The 23,999-nt window shown below is 38.5% G+C and overlaps 2 protein-coding genes across 5 annotated transcripts in view; both read right to left on the reverse strand.

The window, feature by feature from the left end:
* Window positions 1–6,117, reverse strand: part of LOC115005629 (E3 SUMO-protein ligase PIAS1-like) — a 50,004-nt gene extending 43,887 nt beyond the window's left edge. The window contains exon 1 of the mRNA XM_029427555.1: window positions 6,098–6,117. The gene's annotated coding sequence lies outside the window, so the exon portion shown is untranslated. The remainder of the gene's footprint in view (window positions 1–6,097) is intronic.
* Window positions 6,118–11,826: 5,709 nt separating this feature from the next.
* On the reverse strand, window positions 11,827–19,953 carry LOC115005612 (SKI family transcriptional corepressor 1 homolog-B-like). Of its 4 annotated transcripts, none has more exons than XM_029427519.1 (9): window positions 19,799–19,953; window positions 16,982–18,752; window positions 16,267–16,357; window positions 16,100–16,168; window positions 15,870–15,932; window positions 14,851–14,925; window positions 14,594–14,668; window positions 13,918–13,983; window positions 11,827–12,739 (listed from the first exon to the last, which is right to left on the reverse strand). In XM_029427519.1, exons 2-9 carry the CDS (start codon window positions 18,740–18,742, stop codon window positions 12,645–12,647), a joined length of 2,295 nt encoding a protein of 764 aa, XP_029283379.1. In that variant the 5' UTR covers window positions 18,743–18,752; window positions 19,799–19,953; the 3' UTR covers window positions 11,827–12,644. The 4 variants fall into 4 exon arrangements, with proteins under 4 accessions (XP_029283379.1, XP_029283372.1, XP_029283398.1 ...); XM_029427512.1 differs by having other exon boundaries at window positions 11,827–12,742; XM_029427538.1 differs by lacking the exon at window positions 13,918–13,983.
* Between the last annotated feature and the right edge of the window lie 4,046 nt (window positions 19,954–23,999).

A 23,999-nucleotide genomic window follows, 5' to 3' on the forward strand; every position in this document is an offset into this window, starting at 1 on the left:
CGTGATTGATTTGTGTGTGAAGAAATATCATGTCCCTGTACACCGGGCCAGAACTCCAGAGCATCCTTCAAATGATGAGACTACATTAATTATGGCTATCAATGTTTCCTTTATGGGTGCTGCTCCGAGGTATTAAATTATGTTACTCAATATAAAACTAATTGCTTCTGATAGTCGAAGTCGAGCCCCATCCCTCTCCTTCACCTTTGTACCAATTTGTCAGTTTATAATACATCATGTTGAGTTATTAGTAATAAATATATATTTTGGTATTAATGATAAAATCTGCTACAAGCTATTTACGGTATGTAATGCAGCCTGTAAGTATCAAAGCATGTTTGATATCTTTATCTGGCAGCCTGTCTGATAAATGTCACTAAATGCTGAGAACAAGGGAAAAGGCAATAACTCTCCATAACAGCTGGTTCGACGCTAAACACCTCTGACATCTCTGTAACAGACATGCAACATCTGTATCCTGTTTCACATCGTGAGCTTCATACATTCTGCTGTTCACTGTCATACAGCTCACATCCACCCATCACCAACAATCAGATTTACTTTTGTGTCTGAGCTGATACCGTGAAATACCACAAAATCTAACTCTAAATCACCGAGTATGAGCTTGACACACACGGCAACATATGCAAATGCCTGTAAGCTTTAAATACACCAACAGCTGAGAACAGTTATCATTTACTATGGTGACTTCCAACTTCTAATTCTCCTTAAACTGAAAATTAACTGCGGCGATAATGACGATGACAACAAGAGCAATAGGCAGGTGTTGAAAGGATGTAGGGGAGCAGAGAAGAGGGCCTGTATCATTAGGGATTAACCTAGCCACAGGCTCTACAAATAGACTGTCTCCACCTATAAGCCGCCAGCGCACAGACAGATATTTGTATTGCCAGGTTGCTGCTGCAGTAGCTCCAGAGAAGAGAGAACACAGTTCAAAGAAGCTGAGGCGGATCGGGACTCCTGCAAAACGAAATGTGATGCAACAGGACACATTTGGGGGGCCTGGCAACATCAGAGGCTTTCACAAGCATTAGGTTTTGTCTAAGATGACTGCATCACAGATTTATGCACCAATTTGGCATATAAGCTATAATAACATACAGCCTAAGGCAACCATGAACAAAAAGTGCAGCGGTGCAAACCAATATAGAGCTGAACTGATTTAAAGTCATTTTTCAAGCAAGAATACCAAACAAACCATGTTTTAGCCATTTTCTTTAGTAAACTGAATATATTTGGATTTTTAACTGTTCGTCAGATAAAACAAGCAATTTGAATTTGTGCTTAAAGAAACTGTGATGGGTAGTTTTCACTATTTTCTGACATTTTATACAGCAAACAATTACGTCTCTGAACTATGTGCGCAATTAGATCATTTTGCCCATAACTACCATTCTGGAGGACATGTTTTTACTGAAATCAAAACAATAAAGCAACCACAGGCCAAACTATCATGTTACTTGAGCTGAATCAAGCTGACAACTAGAAGCTTAATCAGCAACTATTTTCATAATCAATTTAACATTTCAGTATTTTCTTCCACACAAAAATGCCAACCAGTTTCTGGTTTCAGCTTCCAATATGTGAGAATTTGTGGATGTTCTTTGCTTGGCTTTTGGTTGGACAATGCAATTATATTTGAAGGCATCAGTTCAGAACAGTGGTGCTCAACTTGCGGCCTGCAGGACAAATGTGGGTCTCGATAGGGTACCAGGTGGCCCTCCGACCATTTTCTAATTCTAATTAAAAAAATGTTTTACTTTTAATGTAAATATGGTATCAGAGTGCAAAACAATTCTTAGTTGTCCAATTCTATGGAAGCACAAGACTCTGTGACTATCGATTAGTCTTACGAAAGCTTTTGAGTTCCGACAGTAGCGCATGCACAACGACGTAACACCAAACGCACGGCATCATCTTTCAGTTGGTTTGGGACCTGAGCAATGGCACTCAAGGTACAGCGCTAATAATAATAATAATAATAATAATAATAATAATAATAATAATAATAATAATAATAATAATAAATTGTATTTGTAAAGCGCCTTTCCAAGCTAAAAGCAATCTCAAGGCGCTACAATGCAGGACAACAACAACAACAACAACAACAGACATAAGATTTTACGGAAAAGCTTTTTTGAAAAGAAAGGTTTTTAGGCTGAAGGAGTCAAGAAGCAGTCAAACACTGCTGCCTGATAAAGTTGCCAAGCTTAGTCTCAAAAAATGTTGTCGTCTTACCAAGTTCAGATATTTGCACTTTAACTGACAAAATTCTCATAAAGACGTTATTTATTCTTCAATTTAGTTTTATGTAGTTAAAGATCTGCTCGTAAAAAAAGCTGTTTTCTTTTTAAAAGATCAAGTTGTTGCATATTGCAATAAAATCTATTCCAAACATGCGAACTTTGTCAAACATGAATACAAAGTGTTTTCACATGTTGCAAAGAGGAAAAATAAATCTCAAATAAGTCAGACTTTGTTCTTATTTGTTCAGTTGTGTTAAAAATAGCTGACTGCATTTTTACACCCCTAATCAGTGTGTTGTCATGTGCTGGGCTGCTATGTCATGGCTTTAAGTGTATGCACTGAGCTCAGTAAATGTGAGACGCCCTGCAACATCAATACTTAAAAACGTCATTAAATATGCTCATAGCCAGGATGGACAGCAAGGAGTTATACAAAAACAATTATACAACTAATAAGGAAAAAGGACCCAGCGTAGTGGTGGTGTAAACAAACTAATGACGGAACAAATCTTGATTTATTTTCCGAGTCATTTAATCAAAGATCTTTGCGAAGAACACATGCAGGAATGTATAATCCATGTTCAACTGCGTGTTATGTTCTCTAAGATTTCTGTGCTTAAGACCATCGAAGACAATCCTCGCTGATCAAATATGGCAACTGCTCAGGATGGCAGGTTTGTTTAGGGGTCTCTACATTACTACTACTATAATTATGACAACAACATAATAATCATGACACCAAATGAATTCAAGGTTCAGTGTTTCATTTTTTTCCATCAACTCACACAACTCAGCAAGAGCCAAATCCATCACCAGTAAATCACAACTGAACCAAACCTCACTTGTTTCTAAACATAATATTTAAATAAGCATCTATGCATCAATAAAAGCTTCCTCAGTGGTTCTTCATTACGTTCACATTCATGTTTAAAAAAAGCAGACCAGCGTAATGACTTCTTCATGTTTGTGCATAAACAAAATCTCAGCAAGAGCAGCAAGCCACACAAACCCCTCGATCGCTAATCAAATTACGGCGGCAACGCTTGATTAAGATTTTGATTATTATCTTTTTTTTCTTCAATTGATCTATAACCGATTAAACAAACCACAAAGACGCATGTCCATCACTCAGCCAGAGCTCAAAAGTTTGCTTCTATTTGAGTTTGACTGTAAAGAAGAGTTGAAACCTTCAGAGAATCAATGAATTTGTTTTCAGCTAATAACTTTCACATCTTTTTGGGTTTCTGATTGTTGGTCAGACAAAAGAACACATTTGTAGATGACACCTTAGGCTTTATTGAATTGTGATGGCCATTTCTGACATTTAGATATAAAGAATACTCTTCTGATTAATTGCCAATGAAAGTAATTGTCAGCAGCAACTACACTCAGGTACTCGAGTTACATTTTGAAAACGAGAAAAAAGCAACCAAATGTTGATGTTTAAGAAGCCATCCCTCCATAAAGAACTGCGCTTTCATTAATCAAGTGAAGTCTGTCGGAAGACCACATCTGGCTTTTGAAAGGAGGCAGAGGGTGTAGCTTCATTACAGTCTGTGCAGCCAAACAGCAGCTGGCACAAAGGAGCGCGTATAGATCCACAGATCCCGGGCAGGCAGTGGGAACACAGAGGGGAAAAGTCTAAAAATAGCCCAAGACTCTGATCAATAAGTGTTAGATATGTTGCAACTCTGCTTTATAAAGTTAAATTAAAACAGTGTTTCAGTGCACACAGTCATGTAAAGGGCAAAGTGCAGTAGTGACTGAATATCCAGTGGTGGAAAGTAACAAACCGACAAGTGCTGCACTTAATTACATTTGAGGTATTTGTTTTTATGCAATGTTATACTTCATCACATCTCAGGAGGCAAATATTCTACTTTTTACTCCACCACATTTGTCATCCTGCTAGCCTCTTTATTGCACTATGATCATTATTCTGTAATCATTATGGTTGTTTAGTATAATCATCATTATTATCATTAGCATAATGTGTGCAGTTATTTTTGCACTACTATTATCATTTCATATCATTATCACTATCATAATGTGAACAGTTGTACTAAGAATATCATTTCATATCATCATAATGTGGACAGTGAGCTCAACTTGTTTTAAGTTATTTATTATTTTAAATGTCTTATATTGTGTTTACTTGTAATGTGGGTTTACTACGCTACATGGCTCAACTAATTGCTCCTCAGGGACAAATAAAGTGTTTTTGAATTGACAGTTTTTCATCCCCTTCCTGGCCAGTAAAAACTATGCAACTCCAGATGTGTTGTTTTTGAAACAACAAGAAGGATGAAATGTTCCTTTACTACTTCTTGAGCTGAATAAACTATTTAGGAAACCTCATCAGTTTGAAATGAATCGGCACAAAGCTGAAAACAGGCCGTTTTTCTGAGCTCATGAAAAGTTGACTTTTTAGAGATACGTGGTTTTTCACAGGACAGCGACGCTACAGACACATGACGATCTTATAGAATATGATGCATTACTGTAGATTAAACTACCCAACAGTGTATACAGGAGGTGACATTAGCACGGCCTTAAACATCTACAGCAGTAAAAGGAAACATTAATGAAGCTGTAATATTAATCCAAAAACATCATATAAAATACAGACAGGGAACATTTATATTTTTTTCTTAAAGTGGTCGTAATTCCACAATGTGATATTTGTATTTCAACCTAAGTAAAAGATCTAAATATCCAATTGATCCAATTGTTTTAACAAAAAGAAAGCACTTATTTACTATGAATATGCAACACATGGGTCAGTGGTGCAGGGAGATGTCTTCCTGCCTGTCCATGGAGAAAATAACTATATATTATAAATATTATAAATTGGAACCATTCATTCGCTGTAATGAAAATACGGATGAAGCGCTTCAAGGGGCGGAGATAACGAGAGGATAAACAGTGAGGAGAATATCCCTTTTCTTAATTTTATTTATTTAACTTTTCACCTACTATGTATTATTTATTTATTTGTACATTCTTACATATATGCATCTATTCTCTAACGGTAATGTTTTGTCAAATATGATTTTCAATATTGTCTTGATGTGTGTCTATTTTTCTTACTATTGTTGACATTCAGTAAATACATTGTTTAAAAAAGAAAAGAAAAGAAAGTAACCTGGATCTGAATACTTCTTCCACCACTGTGAGAATAGATCAGCTGGACACATGGCTGATACATAACGGTGAATGGTGCACCGTTACACGTTTATTATGCATGTATCAACAGGTAAAGTGAGTCCCAGGTATAAACGAACATGCAACGTTACTTCAGCTGCAGACAGACTCACACTCTGCCAGGTATCAACTTTATAAACATGCAGACCGTGTGTGAGGAGCAATCCGTCCATGTGTGCGTGTTTTCAAACATCAAGCCGCTGTCACATTCAAAGACAGTCTGGAGGTCTATCGGCGGCACAAATTGCTCTCGAGCTTACGTTATTCTCTCTCAAAAATATCAATCAAACACACCGGACAGAGGCAGTTATAATGCCCTGACGTGAGCCGCTGTCTTCAGGGTTCAAACAGCACACAGAGGATGGTTATAAAGTCAAAGCCGCCCAGCCAGCAGCTGCTCAAGAAAACGGTCCAAACCAACGCGAGTCAATATCAACATAAACATGCTCGTGCAAGCTTTGGCGCTCGAGAATTCAATAAAGTTGCCGCAGCGTTTGTGCAATAAACATTACAATCTGACAACATCTCAGCCCCTCTAGGCTTAAAATCACTGTCGCGCGTTAAGACTTGACAATAAAACGCTCGGTAACCGAGAAAAATTACAACGATTTCAGGCTGCGCCTTACCTTCAGTTCCGCACTCTCCGCCATCTTCTATTTTTTTGCGCAGGCGTAGTGAGGGGCTGTCACATGACTGGGACGCGCAGAGCTGCTGCGTGAACGCGCACACAGCGACAGGGGTGCGTTCAGGAACATAAATGATTGGAGGAAAAAATAGGGAAGAATTTTGTAGGTTACAGAAGTACAGAATATATTTATTATTATTATTATTAATATTATTATTATATTCTGTAATAAAAGTAAATATCAAAAACAACAATAATAATACGCTAATAACAACGATAATATACTGTTTATAGAAAACTACTGCATTTTATAGGCTACCATATTATATTTCTATTTTATTTCTAAATGAATACGGACAAACACAGTATCATTACTTAATCATATCATATATTATTCTGGTGTACGCTGTTTATATAATCTGTCTGTCTTCAATTGTTCTTGCATAGTTTCTATGTTTACTTCCATTCTTAATGTATCCCTTATCTTGTCTTAACTAGAATAGAATAACATGGATCTGCATACTAACAGCAAACATGCACTGTACACACATTTGTTTGTTTGAGTCTTAAGTTGTTGAAAACTAGCCTATAAATTGTTACATAACTTATCTCAGTGTCTAAAACAGACTCTCCATCTAATGTCCCTTCTACCTCTTTATTTGTATGCACCGATTACAAATGTGATGTAATTTCTTATATTATTACTAAAAAATGCAGGTCATCTCTGGCTATAACAATGTGGACAAAACAGTCTCTGTCTCAAATATCAACCAAAGACCCATATCGTGTTTGCCATCTTTAAAAAACGGTGCCATCAGTTCCACACCTCAGCATGCTCGACTCATATTCCCCCTGACAGCTCTGACTAAAATTCAGCAGTGCCAAGTCGAAGACACATCTGGTCCACCAGTCTGCTATGAGGGTAAAATCATTCTTCATCAACAACAATTTAAATATATTCTTCCATCCAGCCTGTAACCTAACTACTGGCAATCTGAAACCATCACTGTCTGTAAGATTAGAATACACATCTGACACATTTCAATGGATCCACTCTTCTTTGCTTTGTTCTAATGGAAAAACCCTATAATGCATATATATATATATATATATATATATATAATGCAATTATTTTAGGCTTATATTGAAACATTAAGCAATAGTACACATTGTTTGTATTAGATGTAACACCATTACATTACCTACTGCTACTGAATTGTGTTTGTGCAGCTAAAAGCAATGAAACTTTACATGAAATAAAAACAGAACAGCAAAGTCTCTTTCCAGAAACTGTCAAGGTTACTCTGGAAAACCCAAAGACAGTCTTCAATGGAACTACTGAAAACATAGAAGAAGAAGTAGTCCATGTGAAAACTTCTGTGGGTTATCTAGAGTAACAAAATGTCCAACATGTACGTAGATAGGCCTACAATCTGGAAAGAGAAGTTGTTGATAGATTGCATATTTGTTTCAGTCTCCACAAATGAAATTCCGATGACTTACATTGTATTGGGTGGGGAGACATATCTGAAAACCTGGACAAATAAAGCACAACTATCTGCATGGTTAAACCCCTTTGAATACGTTTTAATGTTCACTGGTGTTGCGATGTACATACTGTATATATATATATATATATATATATATATATATATATATATATATATCCCAGAGGTCTACTCTTTGTCATATCTCACAGGTGCTTTATTCTATCAATCCAAGTTAAAGATGAATTTGACTGATAGCATGATTACTGTTGTTGTTTTTTCAAAATGTTCTATAGATATCTTGATAATATTGTGAATTATTTTGGCCACAATAATCGTGTAGTGAAAATCGGATTTTATAACAGCCCTAATCTGTAGTATTTATAATCAGTGTCCCTTTGAACCTGAAACAGTGAAAACACACACAAAGACAGAGTTTTGGAGGCAGACATGCAGCAATCTTTAAGCATTTGTTATGAAATATTCTGATTTTGAGCACATTTCTTTCACAAACTGAAATATATTGTTCTGTCATAGCAAAGATTTATTGGTCTCACATCAAACACTGTATCTTAGACCCATGTGAATCTCCACGATGCATAATCATGCATGCTGTTCATCTCGTCTTGTCAGGGGTGTGCGGAGTATAATTAATACTCTGCATCTAAGCTAACAAAAAAAGATATTTTCTGAAAAAGATATGACACGAGCAGAAGAATGAGAAATAGCTTCAAACTCTAAAGTCAGGTGTTACCACTTCTGAGTGACCCTGACCTTTGACCCTCCAAGAGATCAGAGGAGAATTTCTCAGCAACACAACCCAGAGTATCACACAGAGAAGGTTTTATTTTGTTTTTATGTAATTTAATATCAGATGACTCTACTGCACTCTTAACTTGAATTATAAATATTAGTTTGATTAGAACAACTTTAAAAAACGTTGTTTAAACTGGAGGAGTAGATCAGTTTACTATACTTATTAATGACGACTCAGATTTCGAATCATAACTTACAAATACAACGGCCCCTTTATTTTTTATCATGATAATTACATCAAAAGGATGATTTCCAAAGTATTTGTGAGCTGAACTGACTGCTGTAGTATAATAAACACATTTTCTTCTCAAAGCTGCATGTCCACAATGAGAACCTGAGTTCCTCACCAGACTATGGAGAATGCTTTGAATCAGCAATTCGACGTTCACATTGGTAAGTGGAATAATAATTGAACATTTAACTGAGTACATGTCATCTGAAGGCTTTGTTTTGTTGGTGTTGAAGGGTAGAGTAGTGGGGATTTGTATTTTGTAAAATTCTGGGAATAAAACCCTGAAATAAATGTAAATTATTTGTCACTTGGGGGATTTAATTTGACGCCTTCTCTATACAACCAGCTTTAAGTACAGTCAGAAAAAAAAGTCTAACTCAGCGAAAGAGACCTGACCAAAGTACAAGACTGTGACGGGAAACGGGAAAGGATTTAGTGCTCGTAAAGCCAGTAGGTGGCGCCATATCATTTCAAATGAAGATGAATCTAAAATAACACACAGTGACCTCTCAGTGTTTCATCAGCCTGTGTATCCTAAGCAGTGACATCTTTGCTTAGTATAAAGGTTTTATACTTTCATACTGAAGAAAATTACTATCACACCAAACACATTAGGCTTCAGGCCAAAATCCATTATCAGAAAATGCTCCTTCCCTCGAGGTTCAGACAAAGAATCTATTGACTGCTGCGAGTTTTATACAGGAGAGGGTTTATTATATCTTCATGTATCGCTGCCACCTGCTGTATTGTCGATGGCCAGTGATGGGACAGGTGTCACCACACATGTTTATACAAGCAAATGATTGATCAGGAGTACACACTGCAAATACTCTGGGACAATATGCCCAACAAGAAGATAAAACATTCTTCTTCTTTTAAAATGTTTGATATTACAGTGTATGGATTTAATGTTGGCTCGTGTAAATGTACTCACTGTGGAGCAGCAGGAAAACCGCTGATGACTTTAAGAACATGTAAAACAATACTAGGAGTGAGTGATATGGATAAAATCCTCTATTACAGCACTGTATGTGTAATTCTATATTGTGATATCAATATATATATACATATCAATATACATATGTCATGATATAGAAAATCTACTGAGAAATCATTTATGGTTATAATATATGGATAGAAAACCATTTCATTTCCATACTGTACTTTTTACTCCAGTACATTTATTGACAGCTAAAGTTACTAGTTACTTTAAAGAGTATGGTTCTACATTCAAAATATATGACCAGTTTATAAAAAAGGATGCATGTTTATTGTGGTTTTTAAATTATATTACACAAACAATATGCTGCTTGTATGGTTAATGCATCAACAATAATGATCCAATATATATATATATATATATATATATATACACATATATATATACATATATATATATACATACATATATACATATATATATTATAATATTTACATATATATAATACATATATGTTATAATATTTATATATATATTCTATACATTTTGTAGGTCATTTTTGTCACATACTATGTAAAGTTGAAACGGTTCATATTGATAGCTGTATTTTGTTGTCCATTGTTTAAAGATTGATTGATATAATATTTTGATTTGACCACAAGTTGTGTTGTTTGATGGAAATATTCTTTTGTTGCATATTCTTATTATTTTGGGATTATTAAAGCATTTTGCAACAATGTGTCATTTTGGCCAGCGACTTTCAGTTTAGGCCTGTGCATTATCTGTTTTGAAAATGTAATTTCTGGACAAATGTGTTCCAGCAAATAAGAAAAAGTAAGTAGTGGTAACATGTAAACTGTGTATTTTACTCAGACTTTGTCTCATATACATATGTAGTAAGTTTACTCCCAGTGTGTCATATTCGTCCTTGCACCATGGAGCAATGTGGGAACACGAGGCACATTTTGAATGAGCGCCTTAAGTCTTACTTTAATTAAATGTAAAAGTTGTATAATTATGAAATTATCATGAAATAGTTGATCATTCTATTAGTCAGCAGCTTTCAGGCACTCTGTCCTCAGTATACAGTTAAACTTTAGAAAAGCCTGAAATGCCCTCGTTAAGGAGACTTATTTTCCCCACAATGTATGGATTACTGAAGTCTAGCAGGCACAGGCCCGGGGGCCCTAGGTGTCAGGGGGCTCCCAGTCCACAAAACAATTAAAAAGAGGCGCAAAACCATTACAAAGAGACACAACATGACCACAAAAAAACACAACCACAAAAACGGGACACAGGATGACCACAAAAAAAGCAGAACAACCACAAAGAGATGAAAAACAACCACAAAGAGATGAAAAACAACCACAAAGAGATGAAAAACAACCACAAAGAGGCACAAAATTAACACAAAAAAAAGCAAAACGACCAAAAAGAGACGCAAAATGACAAAATAGAATCACAAAAACGGGTCTTTTACATGTCTGTGCCTGGGGTCTCATTGTCACATGATCCCTCTATGCTTGTCACCATATATAATGTTAAACAGCTAAATAAAGATACATTAAAGCAGCCAATAATTCCCACAGCAGTTCAGTTCTGTTCATCTTCGCAGGCCTCGTTAGTATTCACAGGGAACCGGCTTTGCCACGGAGGGCAATTACACTCACACAAAATTAACATTCATTGTGTGTCAGTGACATTATGCGAGTATCTGTCTCAGTATGAAGCATCCAGGGACCGAGAGCCGTGTAATCAATATCTATTAGTCCTCCCATCAGAAGAATTAGATTTCACTATTAGATCAGCCTGCTCCCCTGACTCCACGTCAAACTTCATAAGTTGACTGGACATGTCATGCACTGATGTTGCCGCCTAATGAAAGAGATCATGTTGAACTCAAATACAATAAGAGGAAATATGATCCAGCACAGGATGTTCTTCTGTGCGGAGGCCAGCAGGTGTCAGGCTCACACCAGTGGAAGACACGCAGAAAGTAAGGATATTAAGCAGAAAGTGGCTTTCACATTTTATTAATATTGACATAGGTACATACATAAATGGGAAAATTATGAGTAGATTGTGTCAGAAACAACAAATGAGAGAAAAAGAAATGCAGCTGTCTGAATGGCAGATTACACACACTTCATACAGTGTCTTCTTCTTATAAAAACACCATCAGAGGATGGGAAAAGGTTTTGGTTTTGTCTGTAGTGACTCACAGATTCATGTAATGATAGAAAAAACGGAGAAGATTATGGGATGTATGTTAAAATACTCAGTTTAAACTGTACATGATGTCTATAAATGGCTCGACTGCTTTTTTTTTTAAATTTTAATTATCACTTCAAAATGTGTGTGACAGAAAATCTTTTATTGTTTGATGTCAAACCTGAACGGCTGTTGAAGTAAGTGCTCTTAATAATGTCCCGTCGTATTTTTGATAAAAGAATTTGGTATAGGACGTCATGGTCAAATTCAGAAAGGTTGCCCATTTAAAGTGCTTAACAACAGTATACAGTGTTGCAAATAATCTAAACAATAAATTCAACCAAAGAACAATAAATAACAAATATTATGTAAAAACTCAAGACATTCAAACAAGCAACATAAGCTAAATAATGAGATACATTTTGAACTTAATATCACAATTATACGAGCCATTGCACATCGTCACGTGATATATATATATATATATATATATGTATATGTATATAGTGTTGTTTTTTCTTTTCAGAGGACCTAAAGAGCAGACGACTTTGATTCAGAGAGACTCCTTGGTTTGAGCTTTGCAGCGTCAGATCAACAATCCTTCGACTCACAACATAAAATGAACTCCATGTTTAAGATCTCTTTTACTCAAGAGTTTAGTTTTTTGGAGATTTCGCTGTCAAATCCTTCTCCGAGTCTTCAATCAAGTGCTAAAATCAGTGGTGCATCTATACAGCAGGTTGGTAATCCTTGGGTTACAGGTGGAAGGTGAACACATGAGAGCTCTCGAGGCTGACGTGTGTGTGTGTTGTTGTTTTTTTTTTTGGCTGTGCTGGGGTCATGTGCAGGGTCGAGGTGGGCACTAGGGAGGCAGCAGCGGAGGTTTGAAGGTGCAGGCTCCGGTACACTGACGAGGGGTGAGCATCTTGCAGGAGAAATGGTGAAGGGCGTCATGAGCTTCTGGGGAGGAACGAGTCCATCAGTGAGAACATGCAGACAAAACGATCGAAGGATTCTTAAATGTACAGGTGCAGGTGGTTGTATTTCACCTATGTTAAAAGATAGATTGACATGTTAAAGTGTCTGTCTTAAAGCAATGCTCACATGCACTTTGAAACAGTTTTTGGTCATTGTAATAGTTCCTCCTGTGCATACGGGTCATAAAGAGACCTTTTCAAAGGAAGTGAAGGGGGGGGCGAAATCCACAGTACTTCTGTGTAAAATGTTCTTCTTTAGAGTCACAACTGGGACTCTTCCACAAAACATCCTCTGTGGAATCTCATTAATCAGGTTTTTAATCCAAATGCATTGCACATTTTAACCAGATTTTAAGAAAATTGGTTAACTAATGTGAATATTAAGAGCTTGTTCATCAAAAATAAACAGCTGGTGACAATCCATTGCAGAGGTTTAGGGCACAACAAGATGACGTAATTAAAAGAGCAACAGGCGAACCTCCTCAAAGTGGGGAAAACATGATGGAAATATAGCATGTTGTATTAACTAAAGAGGAAGTTTACTCTGCTGCCATGTTCAGTCTTTAAGTGGACTTTTAAGTTACATGCTTATTGTATGTCATGATTTAAGTCGCATCTTTTATCAAAACATCAACTTTTCCAGTTGTTTTTATTTTAATTGTCAGTGTTTCCACTTACTATATGTTTTGTTTTATGCGCACACAATCACACTTATAGACAATGTTTCCTTGCTGAGTCCTGGTGGTGGGTTAATGACCGAAAAAACATATTTATTTTTATTAACAATAACTTTGGAAGATAGACACTTGATTTGACTAATTCAGATTGCTGAGGCCCCAATTTAGCTTTTTTTCTGAATAATATTTCGTATTTTAGAACAAGGATTGTGTATTTTCTCATCGCTTACATTGAAAATACTTTCAGAAGGGATCTATTTACAGCCACAATGGACAGGAAGAACAATTAAAGTGACTAATAGTTATTTTAACACACCTATGGGCATGTGAGAGTTGTTTTAATGGTGTCGTACTGTTAATATCGATCACAGGTGAAAAAGGTATGGCATGATTAAAAAAAAAAAGTAGCACTTGCATATTTTTGTTTGTAGGCACAAAATGACATGTATTCATGTTCCTCTTTTGGACCAGATAAAATTACCTTTTAGCTTCTGCTGTATTGCATAACGAGCCTTTCTCTCTTGGTCCAACTCGCTGCACAAAGTGTCTATCCAAAAATAAAAAATTGGTCAAAAAAGGTATAAAAACAAAAAAAAAGAAGAAGATGTGAGCTGCTGTGTTTTATCTGAATTCAAGGAGTGTAATGTATGCCGTTTGCACTTATGGTATTTAGAGTGACCCCTCTGTGTACTTGAACCCTGTATTTAAACTACTGTAACATTAAACCAATCCTTTAACGGCTGGCATTAGTTGCTGTCTACTGCATGTAACCGATACAGCACTACATAATGGTCGGTCTTTTCAATGTTCCAGAGCATGATTTAGGAGAAAATAACCTTTGCAAACAAAACAATGTGGTTTCAGTTTCACCTTCTGATATCTAATCATTTACTCAACTGCAGAAGAAAAAATGTGGAGTTTACAGGAAAAAGGGTGGACACAAATCGTCAATATTTCAATATGCAAGTGTCACTTTTCCTTTCTTCCTTAGTTCAGAGGCTAGTTGGTTCAGATTGATGGATATGGCCTATGTTACTTAAACAGTTTTTTTGTGGCTCGATTATTTTTCCCATAAACTTAAAGAGCACTGATCTACAGCCGCTTTACAGTCATAATCTATGGAGGCACAAAGTACAGAGAGAGAGAGAGAGACCAACCTCGAACAATCTGCAGCTGCTGGACCATTTCCTCTCTGTAGGACAGCTCACGCTTCATTTGATCCTGAAAATTATCTGAAGAGTACCGAAGGCCACATCAGATGGAAACTCTCTGACATTGTGTGGATACATTTAAAGACACATTCCTGGATTCAAAGGACACAATACACCTGGCTCTTGTCCTAATATCTAGGGTTTAAGATACCAAACGAAGATGTAAAACACATCTCGGTGGCTTTCACTCACTTTTGTCCTACCTTTTAAATGCTGAAATTCTCTCTCCAACTTTTTCCTCAACTCCACTTGTTCCACAAGCTGCTTCTGCAATTCCTCTGCAAAGCCAAAAGCCAAAAACAATTGTCAATTTCAACACCAACTTCTTTTCATCTGCTGCAAGGAAATGTCATTATTCACCCTAAACACTGGAGCATAGCCCGTCTGACACCTAAAGGACGTCTGAATAACAAGCAGGGAAGTGGTGCCATAAGAAATCATGCACCGTAATGCAAATAACCACCAACAACACGAATATCTGCAAAAATCGTAAAAAATGAAAAAACGTTTTCTTCTCTATCCTCATGGAAAGATTTATGTCAGCCCAGTAAACCGACTTCAGGTGCGTTTACATCCTTGATAACAACCATTTCACCGCTTTCCTCTCGCTCGCTGCCACAGTAATTGCCATGCATTGCCTGGAGGTTGAGACGATAATAATGGAGTCCCAGGGTTTTTCCAAGCGTTGTAAAATAATTAGCTGCCGTGCCTCGGGGTTATAGCTCTGTTCGTTAAAATATTAATAGCCTCTAAACGATTTCCTCTTACAATAATAAGTCAAAACTCCCACATCTCGTGATTAAGTGGTTAACAACTATGGAAACACTTTAGGCCCGCAAAATGTAAATTCACATTAGGATTTTGGCACGTCATCTTTAGCAGGCCCTGGGCACTTAGCTGCATTTAAAATGAGGTGGAATTCAATGTTTAATATTAATAAAATACACATATTTTATTTTTGATAATTAAAGAGCTATGGACGCAGGGTCGAGTTTAATTTGGGTTAATAAATTCAGAAATTCAACCTAAATATCAAATAAATAGCTGTCTTAATTCAATGTGGTGATCAGGCCTTATCAGCAGTTTCGCTGCTGCATAAATATATATTTGTTGGCTGGTACATTACAAATCAAAACAGGAATAATTACCAATGATAATTAATATCACCTGCTACATCTTGTCTCTCTTTTATTTCCTTTTGATCCTGAAAACAGCCTCTTACCTTTAGCCATGTTCTCCAGATCTCTTTCATGCACGCTGATGTCGATGCGTAAAGCTCCATCGGCTGCACAAAAACAATAAAACACAAAATATACCTACAAATAAGTCATATATCTAACACAGATATAGTAGAAGGCTTCTGATGAAATACACTAAAGCAGCTCAAATTGATCAGAACGGGTAGATTTTGAATTTAAGAATAATTAAATAGAAAACAGAATAATGAATAACCTTGTCGGTCCTTTTGCTCCTGATATGTTGCGTTGCGTTGGTTCAGTATTTCAGACACGTGATGAACACCTAAACATAAAGAAGCCACACACATGTAACATTTAAAGACACACAAAAACACTTCAATTTGCATTAATAACCAAACCATAAATTATCAAAATAATTACCGTTGGATCTGCGGGGGCTGCTCGAGTGTTTCGACACTAACGACGAATGCTCGTTCAGAAGCACGTGGCCGTCCTTTTCATGAGCGTACACCTGTAAAATGAGGCAGACAATCGTGTTTAATAAAGCACTCCAATTATATGTCATTTACTGCAGTTCCTCACATAATTGAGGCCCTTCCTTTCTTAAAAAACAGCAACAACACAGAAGCCCTGTAATTTGTTGTGAAGATGTTGAAGGTTTTGCATTCAAAAACACTAATTTGGTGATAAAACAATGTCTTAGAATTGAACAGACACACAGATTTTTTAGATGATAATCAATCAAAAATGTTTATACTTTGATTACCCTGATTAACACACGACGATAGACTACAATAGTGAACACTAATCTGTTTACCTTAATGTAAACCTTATTGTTCTTTATTTTGTTGCTAAATTCTCTTTCACTTATTTTAGAAGTAAACATCGGCTGTATTGCTTTGTCACTTCAGCAGGGCAGATAAATAGCACTTTTTTTTCCAAACAGTAGGTCGCCCTATTAACCTTTACTCCTATTACTATTCATCATGTCTATTAAATAGTTACATTTTTTAAATTCCAGGACAATTGATCCAGATTACATTTTTATCGGCCTCCTATTTTCATATTCTCCACAACTGCGACAATTCTATTTCCCCCACGGCGATCATTAAACTTTCATTTAATCTAATCTTACTTCATGAATAGGAGAGCCATTACGCATCCGTCTGTCCTCATCTGATGACCCAGAGTGCACGGAGTCCTCCGGTGATGCTGCTGCTGGTCCTGGGCTGGAGGCATCCGGCTGCTCCTGGCTCTCCTCGGCAGCCGAGGAGACCCGGTCCGGCACAGGGGAGTCATGGTGGTCCCCACCCGGCGAGATCTGGATCGGCTCCTCTTCGTCTTGTCCGCGGTTGGACTCCACATCCACGTCCAGGTCGTCGTCCTCGTCGTCCACCACGCTGTCCCTGTCCGGTGATATCGATCTATAACTGGAGCTCTCGCTGATAAAATCCGGGGACAGGTAGCCAGAGCGCACGCCGTAGCTGTCCCGGTTGCCGTAGAGTTTGGCGATGGTCTCCGCGTCTTTGACCACGGGCCTGAAGGCCGAAATGTAGCTAATTTTCCTCTGAGGGGTCTCGTCCCCGGACCTGTCCTCGTCGTTCCTGGAGGAGGACTGTGAGCTGGAACAGCGCTCTCCTCCGTCCTGCTGATGGTGAGGGTGGTGGTTGGTGTCTTTGGGTGTGTTTGCTCCCCGGTCGCTTTGGTCCGGCAAGTCGAGCTCCGCCTGCCGGACGCCTGGCAGCTCTGTAAGAGGTTTAGGTGGAGACCCGGTGTAGGGCGGCATGGGTAGGCCACCAGCTGTGGGCCAAAACATAGGGAAAGCAGGATAGAGGGCGTCCTTTGCGCCAGGCCAAAACACACCAGAGACATTGGTTTTGTTCCCATCAGGCAAACCGTCGCTCTTTTTCGGACATAGTCCATAGCTGGGGAAGCCATAGGGGTGGTGGGGGAACATAGGTGGGGGGATTTTCTGAAGCATGGCAAAGCTCTTGCTGGGCACTGGGATGACTGGGTAGGTCCGTGCGCCGCTCACCAAACTCAGGTTATTATTTCCCTGATCCTCGTCGCAGCGTAAAGTTTTCCGAGGGATCTCAGAGGAACTGGTTTGGGCCAGGCTGGACGAGGCCTGTGATTTCATCGACGAGGACATCCCCGACCCGCTCATGGGCAGAGTCCTCTTTCTACTCCCACCGTTGAACATGGCCTTTACATCCTCCCACGCATGATGAATGTCGTCAGATTGTTTTTTGTCCGTCAGTTTTAGGTGGCGTCTCCACGAATTGAAGTTGGCCGCGTCCGGCTGCAGATACTTAGACTCTGAGGTGCGATGAGAGTGGAAAATGAATTTATTTGGGGAGAAATACATGTTGCAAAAGCTGCACTTGATACACTTTGCTCTGGAGCTGTTGTATCTGGCAGGTATGAAGCTGCCCCTGGAGCCCCAGGCGCAATCATGAGTCACATCAAATGCGAAATTTTCCGGTAGCTTTGGGGGGCTGTGCGCTCCCAGGAAGGACTTGCAGAGCCTCTCGGCCTCCCGTTTGGTGATCATGCCGCAGCGCCTGGAGGAGATGGGCATGGCCCCAGCGCGCCGCAAGAGCTCCAGCTGCACCGGGGTGCACTGCACACACGTGATGCCCAGAGCGACCCGGCGGTTGTGTATCTCGTTGTAGCTGTAGTTTTTCAGCAGGGTGTTGGAAATCTGCGCCAGGCAGAGTCTCTCCTTGCCGTCTATGACCAGACATACGATGGGCACCCCGTACAGGGCGGTCTCACTCACTTGGTTTGGTTTGAGCGAGCTGGGGCCGGAGAAGCTCGGCGCGTCATGCTTTGAACTGGGGGAAGAGCTGGCGTCTCGTCCCGCGTCTCGAAGCTGTCCGGGCATCGACTCCATCCCTGGAAGCCTATCAAAGAGAAAACTGGAGTTGAGGGGTGATGCAATTTTCATCATTCATCGGTGCATCATCTTAAAATGAATAAGCTCGTGACCAAAATATTGGTACTAAAAAAAGCTTTATGTTCATAACATATTCACGAAATCGAAAAATTATTTTTCCATATTCTAAAATGTATCCACAACATCTGGTAACCATACAATACCATAACAATAATAATAATAGTTATGATTACTAATAGTAGTAAGTAGCTGTAGCAGTAGTAGGCCTGCCTACTGTATGTCGATATATATGGAACAATAATAATAATTATTATTATATTATAATTACAATTAATCATAATAACAATAAAGCTTTTTTTGTATTTGTTTACTAACAATTATATATATATTAAATATAACTAACATCCGGGGTTTGCAGGAGGTTGTATTGAAAAGTGAAATCAATCAGACGTCTTGTTAATCATTTCTCGTATTGGTTAATTCCTGCGAATGTATTCGGCCTCCTGTCTCAGGTTATCCGGGTTCCTGCGCGGAGGTGGATCTGCTGCTCCTCTTATCTTCCAATCGGCTCAGTCACTTATAGGGAAACTACTTAAGGCTCACATAAGATCCTTATACGTGGATAAGAACAGAAGGAAATGCAGGCTGATCTGCGCCAATGCGCTTAGCAGAGAGGAAAAGAACAACTATAAGCTGCTTTCCTGGTAATTACACAGATCCACGAGCGCGTCTTCGCATTGTTAATAAAAGACTAGCCCTATATATAATTAAAGCTTCTGCGCAGATTAGCCTCAGCCAGTTGCTCAAAATTAGGTTGGAGCAGGCCTATCTCACGTTCACCTGTGCATACTTACTTTTGCATCTCGTCGTCACGGAGGCCGCAACAATAAACAGCTGACAAGAATACAACTATTTCAAAGTGATTAACCAACACTTATAATAAAAAACATATATATATATATATATAACACGCTGCAATTTTGCAAACATTTTAAAGATTGCACATCTGTAACGATTTCTCTAACTTATGATTAATATTAAAAGACAACATACCTTAATATCCTGAAAAGATGACACACTCCAACAGGGTTTGGGAAGAAAAAGTGATGATTAATTTGAATAAATGGATTAAAATGCAGGCCCAGAGTCCAGAGTGTGTCTGAGAGTATAAACTCTGAGCTGGAGTCTTTATTTCAGTTTATTTCAGAGCAGCGGAAAGGACCTCCATCCCGTTGGATCCCGGGGAGGTGAATGGCTTGTAGACAGGAAGCACATGGCACCTCTCTCTCTCTATCTCTCTCTCCCCCTCCGCTCCCCTCCCCCCCCTCTCCTACACACACACACACACACACACACACACACACACACACACACACACACACACACACACACACACACACACACTATTTCTCCTGTCATACTGAGTTGTAAAAGCAATTCAATATGCTTTATTTGCACGAGTGTAACAAAGACAATGTGGCCTAAACTTCAAGTAATAATGAGATTAAAAAAGAAAAAGGTACAATTTATAAAATCAAGAGAACAGCAGGAAACAATGAACACTTGCTCTTTGTGTGTGTGTGCGTGTGCGTGTGAGAGAGAGAGAGAGAGAGAGAGAGAGAGAGAGAGAGAGAGAGAGAGAGAGAGAGAGAGAGAGAGAGAGAGAGAGACTGTGGAAGTGTGTGTCGCTCTCAAAGACGTGCTGAGCTGCTACACACCAGTTTTGATAATTCACAAATTGCAGCTCTAACGCACAAACTTGATCAGAAACAGAAAAATAACACGCCCCATTAGTCCCCCCGCTGACCCCCAAAACACGGAGAAACATTATAGCCCTAAGACCCATGTATGCATATATTTGTTATTACATGAAATTAAGAAGACAGCAACATAACATAGTCTTGGAAATATCTGCGAAAAGACACCGAATTAAAATGATAACATATTATTATATATGATATTTGTGACCCCTCCCCCCACCCCCCCTGATCCATGTCAAGGACCCTCTAGGGGGCCCACGGACCCCACATTGGACTGAACTGATCATGCACAGGTGTGTTTTTAAGCATCAGTTCAGCTGTAATCATTTCACATCCTGTATTATTTCCACCGCAGCGGGAGCGAGCTGACAAACAAGAGGCAGCGCTTTGGAGGGCAACAGGAATGACAAAAGGCCCGGGCTCATTTATCAAGTTACACCACCATCTGTTAGGCTTCTACACCGGCCACGGAAATCAATCTGAGGCCTGAACGATAAAAGAGAAGGAAGAAATGAAGGCAAAAAAAGACGTATTTTGTTCGTGCTTCAAATCATTTGCAGGCGTTTTAAGATATTTTTATGTTTGCGACGAAAATGGAGTCAATCTGGGATGAGATGATGAGGATGATGCCTCAGGCTCTCTCTCTCCGTCTCACTCTCTCGCGCACACATACAGCCTATGTCAGTGATGTAAATTATGGCAGTCAAGCCGATTGGCTGCCCTTGAAGACCTTAATTTATTATTAATAACCGGATCGATGGCTGATCGCTTAACCAAGCTAATGTCCCCTCTGTGCCGCAAAGACACACGTGTCGATACCTGCAGCAGGTGGACACACAGAGTTTGAGAAAGAAATCTCTGAAATAATAAGTGGAGGGAGGAAAAGGCAAAAGCACAAACCTTTTTTGTGGGGGTTCAACCTGAAGCCTTTTTCCCATCACCTGGTTGTATTTTGGATGTTGCATTAAAGTTGAAAATGATAATAAATGTAAATGTGAGTTCTCCATCAGCCATGAAATAAACCAATAAAGAAATCTTCTCCTCTGTGACTAAGTGTCGTCAAAACCTTGACTGATAAATCAGCTGGGCCGATATTGCAGCTATATCGGTGTCAGTGTATCTGCCAGCAAATAAGAAGTTCTAGAAGTTCTAAAATGCAAACGACACAAGAGAGCGCTGGCATATTGCTTTTTTTAAACTGTTAAATGTCTCACTAAATACATATGTTGGTGACAGAAACATAACCTTTTAAATAAACCTGCGGAAAGTGTGCTGAAGTGCTTAAATCTTCTACACACCTGTGTTCAAGGTGAGCTCTGATAGAGCAATATTCCCTCAGAGGTACACAGTGTTCAGAAATGAGGGGTGAAGGCTCGTAATATTCATTATTTTGTTAACAAATCTCATGAAAAGACAAAAATGACAAATAATCTAAGCTATTAACAAGTATTGCTTGACATGAGTGTCATGTACCTTTACTGACCATCGTCACAGCGTCCTACTGCCACAAGCACTTATATGTATCAATTCACTGCTGAAAATAATCCCCCAACAAATGCACAATTTCCTCCTGTTTGAGTAACTTTTTAAAAACAACAGTGCCCAGTAGTTTCAGAACATTTAAATATATATTTTGTAAATATGAATCTATGTATTTGTGACTTGTTTGTTAAGATTGACATCTTCAGTAGGAACCAATGGGATCAGGGCTGAGTGCCACATACAGGGTGGTCAAAAGAGAGAGACTAAACTATAACGTTTTATGTCTTTTCATAAGATTTGTTTACAATAATATATACATAGCTAGAATAATGGCAGCAGAACTCTTTTTAAAGAAAAGAAAATACACCCATGGGAAAGGGGGGCCACAGGGCAAAATATGAACGTGGACCGCAGAAAGTCTCAGACCGGCCCTGCCTTTAAAACTAATACAGAGCTGGTAGGTTTGACATAACCTGTAGAACAATATAGGGTTATGTTGGTAATGGCAAGTAAATTACGGGACATTCATACATACATAAATATTATTGGGATGTTCAGCAGAGTTTATCATGAATTAAGTGACACAACAGCAGATAAACACTGTGAGCGCGTGCGTGTGTGTGTGTGCGCGCGTGCGTGTGTGTGTGTATAAAGTTCGTATTAAGCATCTTCAGCCTGTGTGCAGCCTGAGCTCGCCAGTTTTACCTCCCTGCAATATTGATGCCGAACCTGATCCTAAGCGCATCCTCTCCTCTTTCACCATCAAGAGGCTTCCCCTGCAGCCCCCGCCAATAATTACAATTTTATACTGTAATTATTCCTCTCTTTTTAATTATTTAGACCGCCGACTTGAATGCAGCCATTGTCGCTGCTTATTCCGGGGGAAACGTGAGCTGACGTGGCAGGATCAGCAGCGAGGAGTTTTTAATTAGACATTTCAGCAGTAATTTTAGGCGAGCTCTTTATTATTACTGTTGGATACAAATTACCCGGGCCTTATTGATATGCGCTCAATTGTTTAAACAAACCTTTAGCCTGAAACATTAATGCGCTTCAGGTTGAGGTCATTAGGAGTCACAACTCACCAGGTGAACCAGACCTGATGGATTATTTAACACGGCACTGGATGCAACGGGTTTTTTGTGTGGAAATAAGGTTAATGACCGTTTGATTTGCATTCAAAACTTGAGACTGAGTGTACATAAATGGACAGAGGCAGTTTTGCCTCAACACAAATTATTGAAAAATATGACAAAACCCCTTTAATTTAGTTTACATAACATCGCAGATGGAAAGATCTCTTGTTGACTCCTAATTATACTTTGGGTATTTTTTATTTTGGGAAATATTATAAACTATTTTTGCTCCAATGTTATGTTAACTAATAATATTTGTTATGTGTTGTCCTATTGCATATCTTCTTGTATGAAGAGTAGTCTTTATGTTTGAAATGCATTATATAAATATACTTTTCTTGCTATAGGCATACCTATTTCACAAATAATTTGCTGTAGGCCGATCTGTTTTTTGTTCAAATCTTGATTTATTGATAGATTGCCTTCTTAGCAACTTTAGATCAAGTTCATACCTCATATTTAAACGACTAGCACGTCACTTCCTGTATTATTGTCCAATGCAAACATACAGCCTATAAATAATGGGGAAACAATATATAAACGTCCACTGCAGGAAACCAAAAACTGTATCCGTGTTAAATAACAACAACAAAAAGGTCTTTAAGAACACACAATACTGTTGGCTGTTTTACATTTACAGGATTTATTTCGCCTCCTAAAGAGGGAAAACAAAAAGAAATAAGCGTAACAAATGAAATGTGGAATGAACTGTTAATTTAACAAAGATCATTGATTTGAGTGAAGCTCCTGCGTGGGACTTCAGCTAAAGCATGATTATATTTTTCTGCAGAACGTGTTTTATTATTTTTACAGGTTTATTACCCAAACAAATGCATTTTGTCATATGATGTAAAAAGATAAATCAAGCCCGTCTCA

Source organism: Cottoperca gobio, chromosome 3 (genome assembly GCF_900634415.1).
Source record: "Cottoperca gobio chromosome 3, fCotGob3.1, whole genome shotgun sequence".
Taxonomy (NCBI): Eukaryota; Metazoa; Chordata; class Actinopteri; order Perciformes; family Bovichtidae; genus Cottoperca; species Cottoperca gobio.